Below are 15796 nucleotides of genomic sequence, written 5' to 3'. Positions count from 1 at the left end.
TAAAGGTTCAAGGGCATCTCCACCCCCTGAACTTTGAAAGCACTGCTTTGTTGTCTTTTAGCAAAAGACAACATGATGTGAGTTCTGATGCCAGTCTGATTTTACTCTTCTGTAGAAGGTGCCCCTGTGGCTCACCTCACACCCACTGGTCCCCGAAAGCTTTTAAAAATGTTCTCTTCATCATTGTTGCTCTGAAATTATATAAAATAGAGATATATGCATTTTTTTAATTCAGCCCTTCCAGTCTGAAGGCCTATATTGCTTTTTTTAGCTCTGGACTATTTCCTCCTTCTTTGTCTCCTTCATGTAATTTATGTGTAATTTTCTCCCTTCCATCTTCCCTGTTCTCTCTTTGAGAAATTCATACTAGTTGGACCTCCTAAGTCATGGCTCATCTTTTCTCTCTTGTTTTGCCCTGAGTCTAGGAGAATTTCTTTAGCTTTAACTTTCAATTCTTTAACTGAATTTTCACTTTGGCCATTATACTGTTAATTTTTGAGAATTCTTGCTTATTATTTGTTTTTCCTTTTCATAGCACACTACTCTTATCTTATGGTTTTAATATTTTCTCAAATCTCTGAACACATTAAGATTCTGCCTTGTTCCTTTGTTTAAAATTATTTTCTTATTTATTTCTGTTTCTTTAGCTGAGCTTAGTTTTTTCTTTTTTTCAACTTGGCCTTTTTCTTCCACGTTCTGGCTCTTGTATGTGACTTGGTTGTCATATACAGTTGTCTATCAACATTTAAAAATGAAAGACCAGGCTGATTATTCCAAAGGGTTGTTAAGAACTTCCTCTTCTATTGCTGAATCTATCTGCTTCCTGATCAGCTTTTCTTTGGGGAGGAAACATCTGGCTGTGAGATCTGTGATTCTGAATTATGTGGTCTCTGTTTTAGGGTGTGTGGAAAAGGAGCTTCCTGACAGACTATGGGCCCCCAAATCCCAGAAAGAGGAGGGTTTTACTGAAAAAAACTCCTTCCCACACTAGCAGCCTTGGTTCACTTACACGGTTTCTTAATATTCCTAAATACAGCCACATGTTTTTTGTCCCTGGGCCAAAGTTCTGTAAGGGGACTGAGATCGGGAGGGGGGAGGAGCTGCCCCTACCCCAAATAGACCTTCCACAAATCTCCGTGTCTCCACCCCCACTTCTAACTCCCACCCTCCAGCCTGCTGACTCTGAGCCTAAACCTCTGTGTCTCTGGAAGACCTAGACACACCCTCTCCATCCTACCCACCCCACCATGGCCACCCCCCAGCCTCCTCCTGAGCTTCTCTGGGCTGGAGCTTCCGTCTCCCTATTTCCTCCCCTCAACACGCTTCACACCCCATCCAACTTCCTGGGCTTCTTGAAATCTCATACATGCTGAAGGACCCCCTTAAAGCCTCTTCACTTTGGAAGCTAACTTCTTTTTTTTTTTTTTTTTTTTTGAGTATAGTTGGTTTGCAATGTTGTGTTAGTTTCTGCTGTGCAGCAAAGTGATTCAGTTATACCTTTATATATATATTCTTTTTCATATTCTTTTTACATTATAGTTTATTACAGGATACTGCATATAGTTCCCTGTGCTATACAGTAGGGCCTTGTTGTTTATCCATTCTATATAGAATAGTTTGCAAGGAAGCTAATTTCTTTTATTATTCCTTTCACGTAATTGTAATGGGCTATCAAAAGTGAGAGAGTATAAAATATAGTAAATTTGTTGTCTTGAGCCATCCACCTGAAGAAACTTATAAAGGGGAGAAATAGATAAATAGTTACCCATGTTTGCAGGGCCTTGCCATGACCATTCCCATCTGGAGGTGGACCAGTTATATCTAGCGGTGATCATGGCACATTTATGTCTATGTGTGTGTTTACTTCACATGATATTTAAAATTTTTTTCTACAGTCCTTTGTCTTTATTATCTTAATGAATGTGTGAGCTTCCAAAGGGGACCTGCACCAACTCCCTAGAAGCACACCAGATGTAAGCATCACTAGCCCATTTTGCACATGAGAAAATTTGGAGGTACAGACATTTAGCAAAGTGGCAAGTGGTGAGCCACAAATGAGAAGTCATGTCGCCACATTCCCAGTCCTGGTCCTTCCTCGCTCGTGAGATTACTCTGGGGATTAAATGAGGTAAACTACACAGAGCTCACAGCAAACGTTTGCCAAGTAGCGTCACCACTCCAGTTCCCTCTTCCCAGTCACAAAGCTCCATGCCCAGAATTCCTCCTTCCTCTTGGCCCAAGACAATAAAAGCCACAACAAAAAGTCAAAGGAGGAAGCTGTCTCTTCCCTTATTGGGTCCAAGAGCTCAACTGGGAGCAACTGGAGAAGCCATTTTTTAGTTCAGTTTCATACCAACAACTTATATCCAGAGGGAAAGGGCTGTGACCCAAACAGGGCTCCCTGGAAGTTTGTAATTCACTAAATGCTGGAAGATTCTACTTCCCTATGTTCTGATGAGACCCACTGGAAACTTGTCCAGCAACTCTATTCCTCTTTACTTGTGTCTTGGGGCCTCCGATACGAAGAGCCCCATCAAGCTGAGCAGGAAACCAGGGAGTCACCAGGACACAGGGTTGAGCAGGAAGGGTGCTGAGGAGGGTGACCTGGAAGCCCTTCCACCACAGCAGAGCCGTCCCTGAGTAGCTGTGTGAGCATGAGCAGTTTCTTCACCTCTCTGGTCTCCAGTTTCCTCTCCTGTGAAATGAAGAAGATGGAAAAGGAAAAACAAACAAAAACAAAGCGCCACCTGCCCTGTAAGGACGCTGTGGCATTAGCGATAATCACATGTGAGAGGTCCTCACGTAGCATCAGGACTGGCACTTTCTAGGTGCTCAGGAAATTGTCCCTATCTGTCCCTATGCCTGCTGGGATATGTTTCCCTGGAAATTCACACATTCCCTACAGTGTGGGAATTACACAGGCTGACCTCCAGGCTGCGCCCTTTTCATGGACTCTTCTAAGATTCAAGCCAGCCCCTCACTCCCACATTTCTCTGTGCTCTTTCTTTCTGTCGTTTTGTTTGTTTGTTTGTTTGCTTTTGTTCCCAGCCTGAAGCTTCCTAGCATCTCAATCCTAGCCCATAACAGGTTGCCTTTAGATATGTCCCTGATGGATGAGATTTTGCCTACGGTCACTTCAAACTATCCTAGACCACCTGGTATTCCTGCTGGGTTTCTATGCTGCCCCTCTTCTCTAGGTATGGTTTGGAAACTTCCAGAGACAGGCCATTATGGATGCGTAAAGATCTGCCTTTGGATGAGGCGCCCTGTACGTTAGGGGCATGGGCTGTAGCTCAGGGTCTTGCAGCCTCACCGACTTTGAACATGGGGCACACTCCTCTCTGCCGGGCAAACTGAGAGCCAGCCTTTAGCAAAGTCTAGACCAAAGGGGGCTAGCAGCTCAGTGTTAGCGACCACCATTAGGTGTCCTCCCTCTCAGCCTTCACAATGCCTCACTGACAGATCCTCCTCAGAAAGACCTGTGTGCTGCTGGGAAAGGGGAGAGTTTCCTGGGGGGCTGCAGATCCTGCCACCCTAGGTCTCTCTGTGCTTCTCTGCACCCCACCTTCTCCACTCCACTCCCCACACACATTACTCACAGTTTGTGACCGAACCAAACTCCTGTTTCTTCTCTCCACTCCTCTTAAAATATACAGAGCCGTAGTCTACTTTTCTTAAAGCTGCCAACTTGCCAATCAGATAAGTCAAACTATTTCTGTGCCAGTGAGAAAGAACCAGAAAAAGACCCAAAGCGAAAAAATACTTACTGTATTTGCAATACAGTAAGTCCCCTACGTAGGAACCTTCAAGTTGCGAACTTTCAAAGATGAGAACGTGCCCAGAGAAAGGATGAAGAGAGACAGAGGAAGAAGTAAGTGAAGAATCAAAGAGACTCACGACACAGGAAATGGCAAAGGGATTTTCTTTACTTGAGGAGGCATTGTTAGTTTTTCAGGCACAGGACCCGAACCTAGAATGGTACACAAAGCTTGCAGCAGCTGTTCAAAAGGCAATCCAGTGCCACTGTGTCATCTATGATGAGAAGAAAAGAGCTACTACCCAGACATCAGTGGATCATTTTTTCAAGAGGGTAGATGGAACTGAATCCAGCAAGGAACCAGAACCTGTGCCATCTGCGTCAGGCATGAGTGACATTGCAGCTTGTCCTCTGTCTCCTATTGCTGGCAGTCCTTCAGCTCTACCATCTCCCACCTCCTCTCCCTCCTCCAGTCAGTAACTCTTCCTGCCTGTTCACGCGATGCCAGCCCCTGGGTGCCAGCTGTTGTGCTGTACTACTCTACTTTTCAAGGTACTATACTGTCTAAATCCTAGTTCCACTGCCTTGGACAAGTTCTTGTCACTGCTCGCAACCTCAGTTTTCTCACCTTAAAAATGGGCTCGTGGCAATATCCTCTTTGAAGTTGTTTATGGGAATTAAGTGAGATAAGAACTGTTTTATTGTTACAAGATATAGCTGAGTTCTTTACTCCATTAATAAACATCCTACACATGAAGACACACTAGTAATGTGTTTCTGCGATTCAATGTCAGACTCTTGCCATATAATCTAATGTTTCATATAATTATTTTACGTTTTAAAAATAGCCCTCATTTCTTTAAAATTAGACATTTCCATGGTTAAATCTTCTAAAATATACTAAGTGTGTCTCTGTTAGCTGAACTACTCACTATTAAATACTACTTACCTTCTTTTCAGAATGGCCTGGGGTCCTTAACGTAAACCAAGTGTTCCTGTGAAGGGGACGGGGACCGATATCTTTAACTTCTATGTGCTGAGTAAGACATTGTACTATCCCATTAATGATTAATTGTCTAGTGTATCACCCACAACAACTTTGCAGATTGCTTCAGTTTCATAGACGAGAAAAGTGAGGCTCAGAGAATTTAAGTAAAATACTGATGGCTACTCAGTTAGAAGGCAGGAAAGAATCAAACCCAGATGGAGTCCCAAAGCCTTAGCTCCTTGGTACCCCACGGTGAAGTCACATCCTTCACTTCAGGATGGAGCGAAGATGTTTTAGTTGTATAACAAATGCTACTTTGTTCTTGTATCTGAACTCTATAGTTTGTCTGGATTCCTACCTTTGCTGTTCAGTCGTTTAGTTAGTTACTTAGTTTTTGGCTTCCTGTCTATAAGGAATTCTTGTTACTTTTTGGTGCTTTTAACCTGTCCTACCCCCAAGAAATTAATTAAACAAACCTCTTATGCTTATGTCTAAAGGCCAGTTAACTGTAAGTGAGCCTCTGAGAAGTTCTCCCATAAGTGAGGTGGGATGACCTAGGGACTCATTCTTCAGTTACCTGGCGGGTCTTTGTCTTCCTTTCAGCTCCCCAGGTGCATTTCAGATAACTGAAGTTGTTTTATTTATGAACTCTGAATACAGCGGATACTATTATCCAACATGGACCTATATCTATTGCAAAACAAAATGTTACACGGCTACAGTAATCACTGCCAGCTTCTACTAAATGCCTTTTCTGCCCCACTGTTATTTTATAGACATTGTCTCTCTAAAACTCTGGAATGTAGGTGTTCTTGTCTCCATTTTACAGATGAGGAAACTGAGACTCAAAATTTCCACACCTGGCCAAAGACATTCTGTGAATAGTTCACTTCACATCAACATGGACATGTTGAGCATGGAAGTCTGATTAAAGATCTATAAGCAATATCTAATTTAAGAGAATTAGGAACAGTTTCCCACTGTGTCAAACAGGCAGCTCTAATAAAGATGCCTGGAGTGGTCCAGCCTGGGAGGCACTGGGGAGAGCACCTGCATCGCACACCTCCAGGGGGCAGCCTTGAGTTGTGTTCAATCCGGAGGGTACTCCCAACAGCACACACATTTACAGACAGCTGGAATGGTGCCCTGGGATTGCAGCAGAGACGAGGACTGTCAGATAAACAGCAATGAAAAGCACCACGGGAAAGATCAGATATGAGACAGGAGAAGGACAGGGTGTTTCCTGGGACTGGGATTTAAAACAAGCGTGACATGTTCTCAAGCTCCCTGCCTTTCTCTCTGCAGGGCGAGGAGAACTTAATGCTGCATATCACATACCATTCTTTTTGGTTGAGATGGGTAGACTGTATTTAACTAACCAGAGTGTCAAAATCCATGTCGAGTTTTTAATTGCCTAATAAAGTGAATTCTCCACAAACTCTACTCTGTCTGGAAGCCTCAAACAAAGGTGATCCAAATAAGTCACAGGCCTTTGTCCAGCAGTCATATTTTTCCTAAGACTCTTTCTCAGACATTAGCCCATGGATTGGGACAGTGCGCCGGAAGGGGCCAGCAAGCCAGGAACTCTTCCCAGGCCACAAAAGCTCCGCGGACCTGAGAGGCCTCATAAGGACCAGCCAAGACTGAAACTCAGGTCTGGCTGTATTTGGTCACCGTCCCGGATGGTGGCGGGGCAGGCCATCATGTCACATCTGGGAGTTTTTCAGCCCACACGTGGGGTAAATCTCAACCACAACCTCTGTATGTGGTAGCTTCACATGGAAACAGAAACTAGTTAGAAAAATGTGATTCTTGCGCAGGGAAGTCGGAGCACAGAAGAGTTCAGAAGTGGGCGGGTGTCTGTGTTTAAAAAAAAAAAAAAAAAAAAAAAGGAGGTGGAAACCCCACCAGCCAAGTCTGCAGAAAAAAACTAAATGAAGTCTGCCTATCTCGGGGCCGGAGCCCCTCCCCTCGGGCCGCGCCGAGGAGTGTGACACAGGTGCCGCGTCCTCCCGGCTGCTGAGGGTCAACCACCGTCCCCTGGGCCGCGCCCCGCACTGGTCGGCGATGAGCAGCCCCCAGGTCACACCGCCGCCCCTGACCCGCCAAGGTGAGTACCCGCCGGGGGACGGGTCCGCGGGCGCCGAGCCGGGGAGGGGGGGGCCAAGGAGCCCCGGGGTTCCGGCCGCGCCCGGCGTCCTGGGTGACTAGGGACCCGCCCGGCCGCGTCCCCGGGCATCGCTGGGTCCCGGGCATCACAGCGCGCCGGGAATCGCGGGGTCCCGGTCCGGAGCCCCGAGCCTGCTGCGCGGGCTCCGCGCGCCCTGGGCCTGGAGAGGCCACCACCGCCCCCGCGGCCATCCGCTGGCTTTCTGTTTCTTTGTGTGCTGTTGGGGATGTGCCTGTGGCCAGAACTTTTCCCCTAAGAGGATAAAGGGGGAGAGGCAGATCGGTAAGCAGCGCAGAGAGAAAGCACAAGTTGTTTGCCGGAGCTGCCCGGGCAGGACGGTGGAGGCGCGTCCGCAGAAACTCTGAGTTAACTCCGCCAACTTCCCGACTCTCTCCCCGGGCCGAGCGGGAACCAGCCACACGCCCACGCCCATGTTGCAGGGATCCGCTCGCCTTGACCGTTTGAGCGGTTGCAATTCTTCAGAGGCTGTTTTCTTTCTTTCTAAAACCAGCACATGCTTTCTTGCGGAAAGGAAATCGCCGTGAGATTCTCTGTGAATCTCAAAAGCAACGTTCCGAAACACTGCTGGGCCTCCCCGCCACTGGGCTTTTGCAATAAAGAAGTAAAATTTTATTTAAAAAAAAAAAAAAAAAAAAGAAGGATGATTCCCTCCTGTTCCCACCCTGGTTAGGTCTGATCGTATGAAACTGTCAGAGAGGAGATATTCTGAGTCTATAATGTAATCACGTTACGTAAATAATATGATCATGATATGGGTTTATACGTCTTTAAAAGAAAACAAGGTTGTGTGGCCTTAGGCGGCAAACTTGAGCCTGGGTGAGCGGGGCTGGGTCTGTATCTGCATGCTCTGCGCCTCTGTGTGGACATGGCCACGTGTGGACGGGTGGCTGAGGTGCTCGGTGCCATCTGGGTGTGCACAGAGCTCCTTGTGGAGTCAGGGCCTTGCTGCCTGCATCGGGACCTCTTGTTACAAGGAGGCAAGCCCACCTCTCTTAGCTACAGTTTCATCATCCGCAAAGTGGGAATAGCAGGATAGTGTGCCTCTTTGGGTTGTGAGAATTAAGTGCATGTCAGTGGTTCAGTGCAGATGTGAACACATGTTAAGTGCTTGATAAATGTCGGACATCCTTATTTTCATTTTACATCATACTGTGGATCCATGAGCTTGTGTGAGTTAGTGTTTACGTGTGTGTATGTGTGTGTGAGGGTGAGTCAGACACTAGTGAGTGAGTGTGTGTGTGTGTGTGTGTCGGGACCAGGGTTAAGGTGACAAGGCACTGTAATTATTCCAGTTTGGGCACCGAGGAAGTGCAGGCCCACAGCCATTCCTGTCTGGAGAGGACAGGCTTGCTCAGGGAGCCTTGCCCTGCCCCCGACCGCACCCCCCCTGCCCCCTCCTCCCCCTACAGCAGTTCTCCAGGATTCAAGTTTCAGACCTTGACCAATGACTGCAAATACTTCCCTTGCGGAACTGATGGGGATGCAGCCCTTACTTGCATACCATTCCAGATTACCCTTAGGATTTACTTTCTGGCAGGATCTCTGCCATGGGAGAACCACGGGGCCCTATTTCGTGCTGCCGACTCAGGCAGGATGTGTCTATATCCTGTCTCAGTTTACATCACTGCCCCTCAGAACCAGACGTTAGAACAGAGAGGACCCTCTGTTCCCTCCCGGCCAGGCCTCCCCTAGCCTAGCCTTTGGGCTTATGGGTTCAGCCAACTCCCATAAGCCCAAAGGCCACAGGTATTGCGGAGGAGTCCTGTGCGGAAATCCATTGCCTTGCCCTTGGAGGGAAGCGGTCAGCCTCAGCAAGGAGATGGCCAGGTCTGGCAGCTTTATATAGAATGTGCCACCTCTGGGAAAAGCAGGGAGGGTTTCGTTCAGTGCCAGATGACATTCCATCACAGCCATTGCGCAACCCCTCCAGATATCCGTGGCTTTGGGAGTCACATGGCCTCGGCACAGCCAGCAGCCGGACCTTCCAAGGGTGCCCAGAGTTGCGCAGTTATTTCTGGGGACTTGCAGTGCCCTCTGGGAAACAGGAGTGAGGGGTAAGAGGTGTTCTGTGTTTGGTGAGAACGCATCCACCCATCCACTATGGGGAGAGAGAGAGAGGCCCTTCACTAGCGCAGAGAGGCTGGCAAGTAAAGTCAGTTTGCCTCTTTGGGTGGCAGATATACAGTCCATCAAAGAGTGAGCAAACACAACAGGCCCAGTCAGCACAAGGTACAAACCAAACAAAGTTAAACAGTGCGTGAAGAGTTCATAATAGAAAAGAATAACTTTCTTCCCTCCTCCAGGGCAGTAACTTTATTCATTTATGAGACTCCTTCTAGAAGTATTATATGTCATACAATTAATTTTTCATTGGCAAAATGAAACACATATTCGACTTCATCTTTTTTGTTCATAAGACTATATCCTACAGATTATACCTTATCACCATATATAGACTCATCCTTCTGGGGCTACACAGCATGAATATTATAAATGAATTGGTTATTTTATTTAACCAATTCCTCCACAAATGGTTCGGGTTGTGTACAGTCTTTGATTTCTTTTTTTAACCACAGTGCCATGACAACCCTTGTAAGTAGGGTTTTGCATGCATGTGTTTGTATACCTTTAGGATAAATTCCCCCAGAATTTAATTTCTGGGACCAAGAGTATGTACATTTACAATGTTAGTAGATACTGAAAAATTACCCTCCAAAAGGTCACATGAATTTCTAACACTTACCGGTAGCCACTGAAAACTGTTATTTCCCCACATCCTCATTCACACTGTGTGGTTTTTATCTTGGCCAATCTGATGAGTAAACCATGTTGTCACCTTTGAGTGTGCCCCTGTAATTACACGTGTTTTTGTACCTCTGTAAGATGTATTTGTTTTGCTGGGAAATACCTTGTATGGCCTTTGCCCACTTCCTACCAGGTCCCTAACCAGTGAGGAAACACGACCCAGAAGTTAAATGATGTGTCCTTTCTCTCATGATGAGTAAGAGGGTGGACCAGACCCCCACACTGGGCTGTGCTGTGGAGTCAGACCAGATGTGATCTCATCCCCAAAACTTACTGGCTTTGGGGAGGTGCACAGCACCTCGGAGCCTCAGTTTTCTCATCTGTAAGTGGGAAGGGTGACAGCGACTTGGCAGGAGTCACATGATGAACGAGAGACTAAGGACCTGGCACTGCGCCCAGCGATAGTGTTATTTGCGGCTGTTGTTAAGAGAACTCATCAAAGCAAACCTGGCCTGCAGGTGCTAGTCATCTCCAGAGTCTCCCTAGCAGACGGCAGCTGGGTTTGCTTTGGATGATGTAAGAGCAACGTCAGTACCTCTATGCCAAGGCCTGTGGTCCAGCCTTGCATGGGTCACTCCTCTACAGCCTGGTCTCACAGGCATATTCTCCCCTGTTTTGCAGATGAAGCCCTGGAGGCTGGAGGATGATGACTTTCCCCAGAGCTCCCAGGTCCCGAGGGCACAGCCAGGCTGTAGACACAGGCTGTGAGACCCCAGAGCAACAGAGGCCAAACTAAGGGGGGGCGTTAGGGTGCATGTGGGCCTGCTGGCCCTGTGTGCCAGGTGGGGCCCTCTGCTGCCCACACACCGTGAGAACTGTGCCCAGGAAAGCATGGCTATGGCTTTGCACAGACACTCAGAGCCCGCTAACGACTCCAGTTTTCCAGCCAGGCCTGTGGTCTAACCTTGGCCCGTGGCTGCCCACCATCACCCTCATCTCTGGGGTCGGGCCTGACCCACACTGGGCCACCTGGTGCCCTCCACCCTGCCTTCCACAGCTCGCTCAGTTTGGCATCCCCTAGGGCCCCTCTCTGTGCCTGGATCGCCCTGTCCCTCCAGCTTCACCCTCACGCCTGCCCGCTTCAGGCCCCTGGGCTCTCTGGGTACCACCCCCTGCACACATACACCTACTGGTCAGTTAAGGCCTCCCTGGGCCCTCCTGACACTAGAAAACCACCCACCCTGGCCCTGGGGACACTTTGCAGCCCCGACAGATTTCTGAGTCTGTCGCCTTCCAGGAATTCTGACTTCCAAGAAGCTCTGTGACCCCACCTGTCCCCCCGCCACTGGGGCCTAGCTCAGAGAGGTGCTCAGCCAGCAACTTGGACACGAACAGGTGGCTGCACGGACAACCCAAAGGCCAACACTTCCAGGCCCACGTCCGCTCCAAAGGCCAAAGGCCCCTTTTAAAAATCATCTGCTCAATAGCTCCTATTCCAAAACTTGGAGGGCAGTATAAAATAAATTGAAATGGACAAAGAGTCAAACCAAACCAGATTCTCAGAACATGCTGCTAGGCCCCAGCCATCACCGCCCAGCTCTCCTTCCCGCTCAGCACTGATTGGGTATTTCATCTTCTTCCTCCTTCCCTCCCTCCCCTCCCCCTCCCGCCCTCCCCCATCTTTGCTTAGGGCTTCCTTCAGATCATTATGTAATCTGAAACTCTGCAGGAACACCACTTCCTGCCCTTAGTCATTATAAATTTTAATTTGGGTACATCCTTTCAGAAAGAACGTTAGTATGCAGCATCTTAGCCAATGGCAGATACTGTCAAGGGCCGGTTCTCTCTCACCCCAGCAAGAGCCTGAGCCCAAGATGCTAGGTCCCTTCACAGACTCAGCCTCACACAGCTTCCCCCAACCCTCCCTCCAGCCACCGGAGAGCCTGTGTTCTGGTTCTCTGCGCTCACAGACGGCCACCCACCTGCCTCGCCCGGGGATGGGTGTCAGAGCATCATTGGCTGCCCACCTGCCTGACTCTGCAGCCCTGCCCTTGCTCCTGGCCCAACATCTTCTGCAGCTCTCATTCATGACTCTTTAGGACGGACGAATTGCTGGAGACTCAGCGTGGACTCCTCTGAGAGTTAAAAACTCCAGGGGGAGCCTAGTCCTTGGGAGCCCCCCACAATACTGTGAGATCCGCCTCCTGGAGTTTGAGCAGGTGCCCACGGTAAATATCAGAGTAAAGTCTTCTTGAGTTTCCGGCAGGAAGGAAGGGACCAGTGCACCTGCTCTTACCAAAGCCTGGCCTCAGGGAAGCTAGTTAACCAGAGCCGAACCCGATGGGATACTATCAGAGCATAACTGACCTGGGGGAAGGAAAATACCCAACTCCAGCTCACTGTAGCCATCTGGGCCCACCTGCAAGGAGAGAAAAACACGGAGGAACACTTGTGAAGTCCACACTCCAGAGGGATGGGCTACAGATCTCATCCTAGGACCATAGGGTGTTTCCCCTCCCCCACACCTCGCCACCCCGTTACAATAGGTCCTTTTATCCAGTATAGGACACCTGACTGCCAAGAAAAATTACAAGACATACTAGAAGGCAAAACACACAGTTTGAAGAGACATTGTCAGAACCAGAACCAGACATGGCAGAAATGTGGGAATTATCAGACTGGGAATTTACAACAACTGGGATGAGTAACTCTTTATGATGCTTTTATTATAGTCCCTGTCTTGTATCTGCCACATATCCCTTCTCTTATTGCCAAAACATTGCGGTCAGCATGCTCTCTGGGGCTCAACGGACACACCTGTGACCCCTGCCAGGTCTCTGAGGGAAGGAGGCTTGCATCTGGGGGCCCTTGGGAGGGACAAGCTCTCGGCAAGGTTGCCCCATCATCTCACTGCACCCGCCACACCTGATGGAGGCATTTTAGCTCCACTGTGATGGATAGACTGGCATGCCACTTGCAGGGAGCACAGCTGAGACCTCCTACCCTCCTTCTCCTTCATACAACGCCCACTTTTATGAGGGTTCACGTATGTGGCTGCCAGCTGACCCTGGGCCCCAGCACTCCCCCCTTGGACCCTGGAATGGAGAGTCGTCCTATTTTACCCATAGCTATGGGCACATGTATTCTCAGCAGTGTCTTAAAGTGGAGGGAATTGTGGTTTGCCAGATCAAAACCGGGTAAACAATCCTGCCTGCCTGCCTTTTGTGTTGGATTCCGGTCTGTGACCTCTGTGTTCACCAGGCAGCAAAGTCCACTGGCTATGAAAGGCCCTTTCGCTTGAGATGCTCCCCAAGCACTCTCACTGGAACCGTACACAATACACACAGCCTTTAGCAAGCAGGGGCTTCAAGCTCAGTTCCCCCTGCTGTACTTTTTGAAGACATTTAGTACAAATACACTTGGCCTCAATTGGCTAGTGTTGAGGAGGTTAGAATACCAGCTTTAGAGCTCAGGATTTGGTCTGGAATGTGGACCAGCTCTGACCTGGCCGTGGCCTTGAACATGGCGCCAGCCCCTTGGCGTCTCAGCTCATAGATAAAACTCCTAGTATAGTGCCTGGTCCGAGTTCACCACTGCCCCTGCCTGAGGGCTTGAGGGTGTCCTCAGTGAGTTTGGGCTCACTCCCCACCGCCCAGCTCCCTCTGCATGCCCTGCTCCTGTCCCTGTTTGCTCATTTGCCACTGAAAATAATACCAAGCACAGGAGGCACAGTCCGCCCTGGTCCTTGGGTTCCAGGTGGGCAAGGCCCTCAGACCCAGCAGGGGAGCTGCCTTTGCAATAGCCCTGGGATGCTGTTCCCTTCTGAGCTAGGACGGCTGCCTCTGAGGCATCTGTTCCTTCCTGCATTTATCAGAGTGGGCAAGGTGGTCGGAGAGCAGCGGAGAGCATGTGTCCTCTCCCACCAGCTATGTGACTTTCAGCAAACCTTTTACCCTCTGCAGTTCAGTCTCCTTACCTAGTCCCCGAGGAGGACCACACTTGCTCCCCCAGCCTCACCTGAGCACCAGCCCCTTAACAATAAGGGTCTCAGCTGTCTTGGGGAAGAATAGCCTCCTTAAAAACACTTGTGGATCAGCTCGGTGCTTTGTGACCACCTAGAGGGGTGGGATAGGGAGGGTGGGAGGGAGATGCAAGAGGGAGGGGATATGGAGATATATGTATATGTATAGTTGATTCACTTTGTTATACAGCAGAAACTAACACACCATTGTAAAGCAATTATACGCCAATAAAGATGTTAGGAAAAAAACATGAATGAATGGATGGATAGATGGAGGAATGGATGGATGGATGGATGGAGGGAGGGAGGGAGGGAGGGAGGGATGTGAAGGTCCAACCAGTGTAGACAAGCCTGGTCTACACAGAGAGTGCTGTCGGTCCCATATTCACCTGGGTCCTCTCCCAATCCTGTGTAAGCCCTGCCCCCTCGGTGGCCCACAGTGGCCTCTGGCTCAGCCCACTGACCTTTCCCCACCTGGCATGCCTTGTGCACCCCAACCTGTGTGCACATGGGGCCCCTTCCCTCCCATCTGGCCCGCAGACGCTCCATCTTTCAGTGTCCTCTCTCACCAGCGTTTTTCTCTTTCCCTTGACGCTGCCATTGGATGGGTGCAGAGCTGGGCTTCCCCTCTCTCCTTGGAGGGGCCCCTTCTCTCCCTTTCCAGCCTCTTCCCCGTGCTCGAACTCCTGCGAGGAAGCCGGGCCTTCTCTCCTTCCATCGTGCCGTGGGACTGACTTGTCATTTGAATGGCCCTCCTTCAGCTTCTGCCAAAGTTCTCATTTTAATGAATTCATTTCAGCTTTGGCTGAAAATCCCAAGCTGTCATTTTTTAAAAAATTTTACAGTCTTTTTTTTTTCTTTTCTACAAATTCTGTAAAGTATCCTGACCGACTGTCTCCCTGACTCAAAGCGTAGAAAGTCGGCTGCGCTCTGCTTAAGTTATCTCATTTCACCCTCTAGCAGCCCTACGGCAAGTATTTTTATCTCCATTTTGCATGTGATGATTCAGAAACTCAAGAGGCAACGTGCATTGCTGACAGCCGAGACCCCTCACTCGTGCACAGCAGGTGTTTCTAGGAGGGGCTTAGCTGGGGCCACCTCACACATCAGGCACAACTCTTAGAGCTTTTAGAGAACCACAAAAAAGCTTTGGTTCTTTTAAAATCAAACGGGAAAAAATGAACTTTTAAGACTAAACCTTGCATTTGTCTTTATATCAATGCCGCTCTAAAATACAATTGTTAATATCTGGGGGGAGAAGAGACCAGGAAGGCGGAGCACCCAGGCCCACGAAGGCCATCCTGTGGCCTTGGCTTAGCCCATCCAGGCCCCGGGGCTGGGTGCCCACTGGTCTCTGCACGGCCCGACCGCTCTCCCTGCCCAGCGCCCAGAGCCCTGGCCCTCCTCTGCGTGGCTTCCATCTCGAATCCACACACTCCCCCAGCCCCAGAAGTGCTGCCCAGCCCAACCACGGCAGGACCCCTGGGCTGGGCAGCTGCAGTGTCTGCCCTGTGCCTGCTCTTTGCCTTTACCCTCAGGAGATTGCGAGAATCCAAAGGAAATGCGTGAGGATACCCAGGACTTTCTCTCTCTCTCTCTCTCTCTCTCTCTCTCTCTCTCTCTCTCTCTCTCTCTCTTTTTTTTTCTTGGCCACGCAGCAGGCAGGATCTTACCTATCTCTATCTATCTCTGTCTCTATCTCTATGTCTATCTCTGTATTTCTCTTATCCTCTTGCGTTTTTAAGCGAGGAAGTTAGGCTATTCTTCACTTCAAAGTTTAAGAGTAAGTTTCCTTTGCCCTGTTTCATTATGAAAGAAGCAATTCCTGTTCACTGTACAATTATATATACAAGACCAAGAAGAGGGATATAGGAAGATTCTCTCTAGAGCAGAGGTGACTTTCAGGTACCCATGGGATAGCAGGTGACAGCTGGAAGGCAGTTCAGAAAGAGACCCAGACAGAGACAAAGACGGAGGACCTCAGTGTACAGAGGCCACACAGCGAGGGGCCCGGGGGGAGCCACGAAGAGCCTGCTGAGGTCTCACTGATCTCTCTGGATGGTGGATCTCAGCACAGGTGCAGAGGCGGTGTGG

The 15796-nt window shown here is 49.1% G+C and overlaps 1 protein-coding gene across 1 annotated transcript in view; it reads left to right on the top strand.

Annotated features, from left to right (window-relative positions):
* The first annotated feature begins 6620 nt into the window (after positions 1-6620).
* The window catches only part of GYPC (glycophorin C (Gerbich blood group)), a 43624-nt gene continuing 34448 nt past the window's right edge, over positions 6621-15796 (top strand). Inside the window, exon 1 of the mRNA XM_060106507.1 lies at positions 6621-6855. Coding sequence (XP_059962490.1) covers positions 6813-6855 — 43 coding nt within the window. The 5' untranslated portion in view covers positions 6621-6812. The remainder of the gene's footprint in view (positions 6856-15796) is intronic.

This window comes from Mesoplodon densirostris, chromosome 8 (assembly GCF_025265405.1).
Source record: "Mesoplodon densirostris isolate mMesDen1 chromosome 8, mMesDen1 primary haplotype, whole genome shotgun sequence".
In the NCBI taxonomy this organism is placed as follows: Eukaryota; Metazoa; Chordata; class Mammalia; order Artiodactyla; family Ziphiidae; genus Mesoplodon; species Mesoplodon densirostris.
Note: the sequence above shows the minus strand (reverse complement) of the source record. Positions and strands in the feature narration are given on the sequence as shown.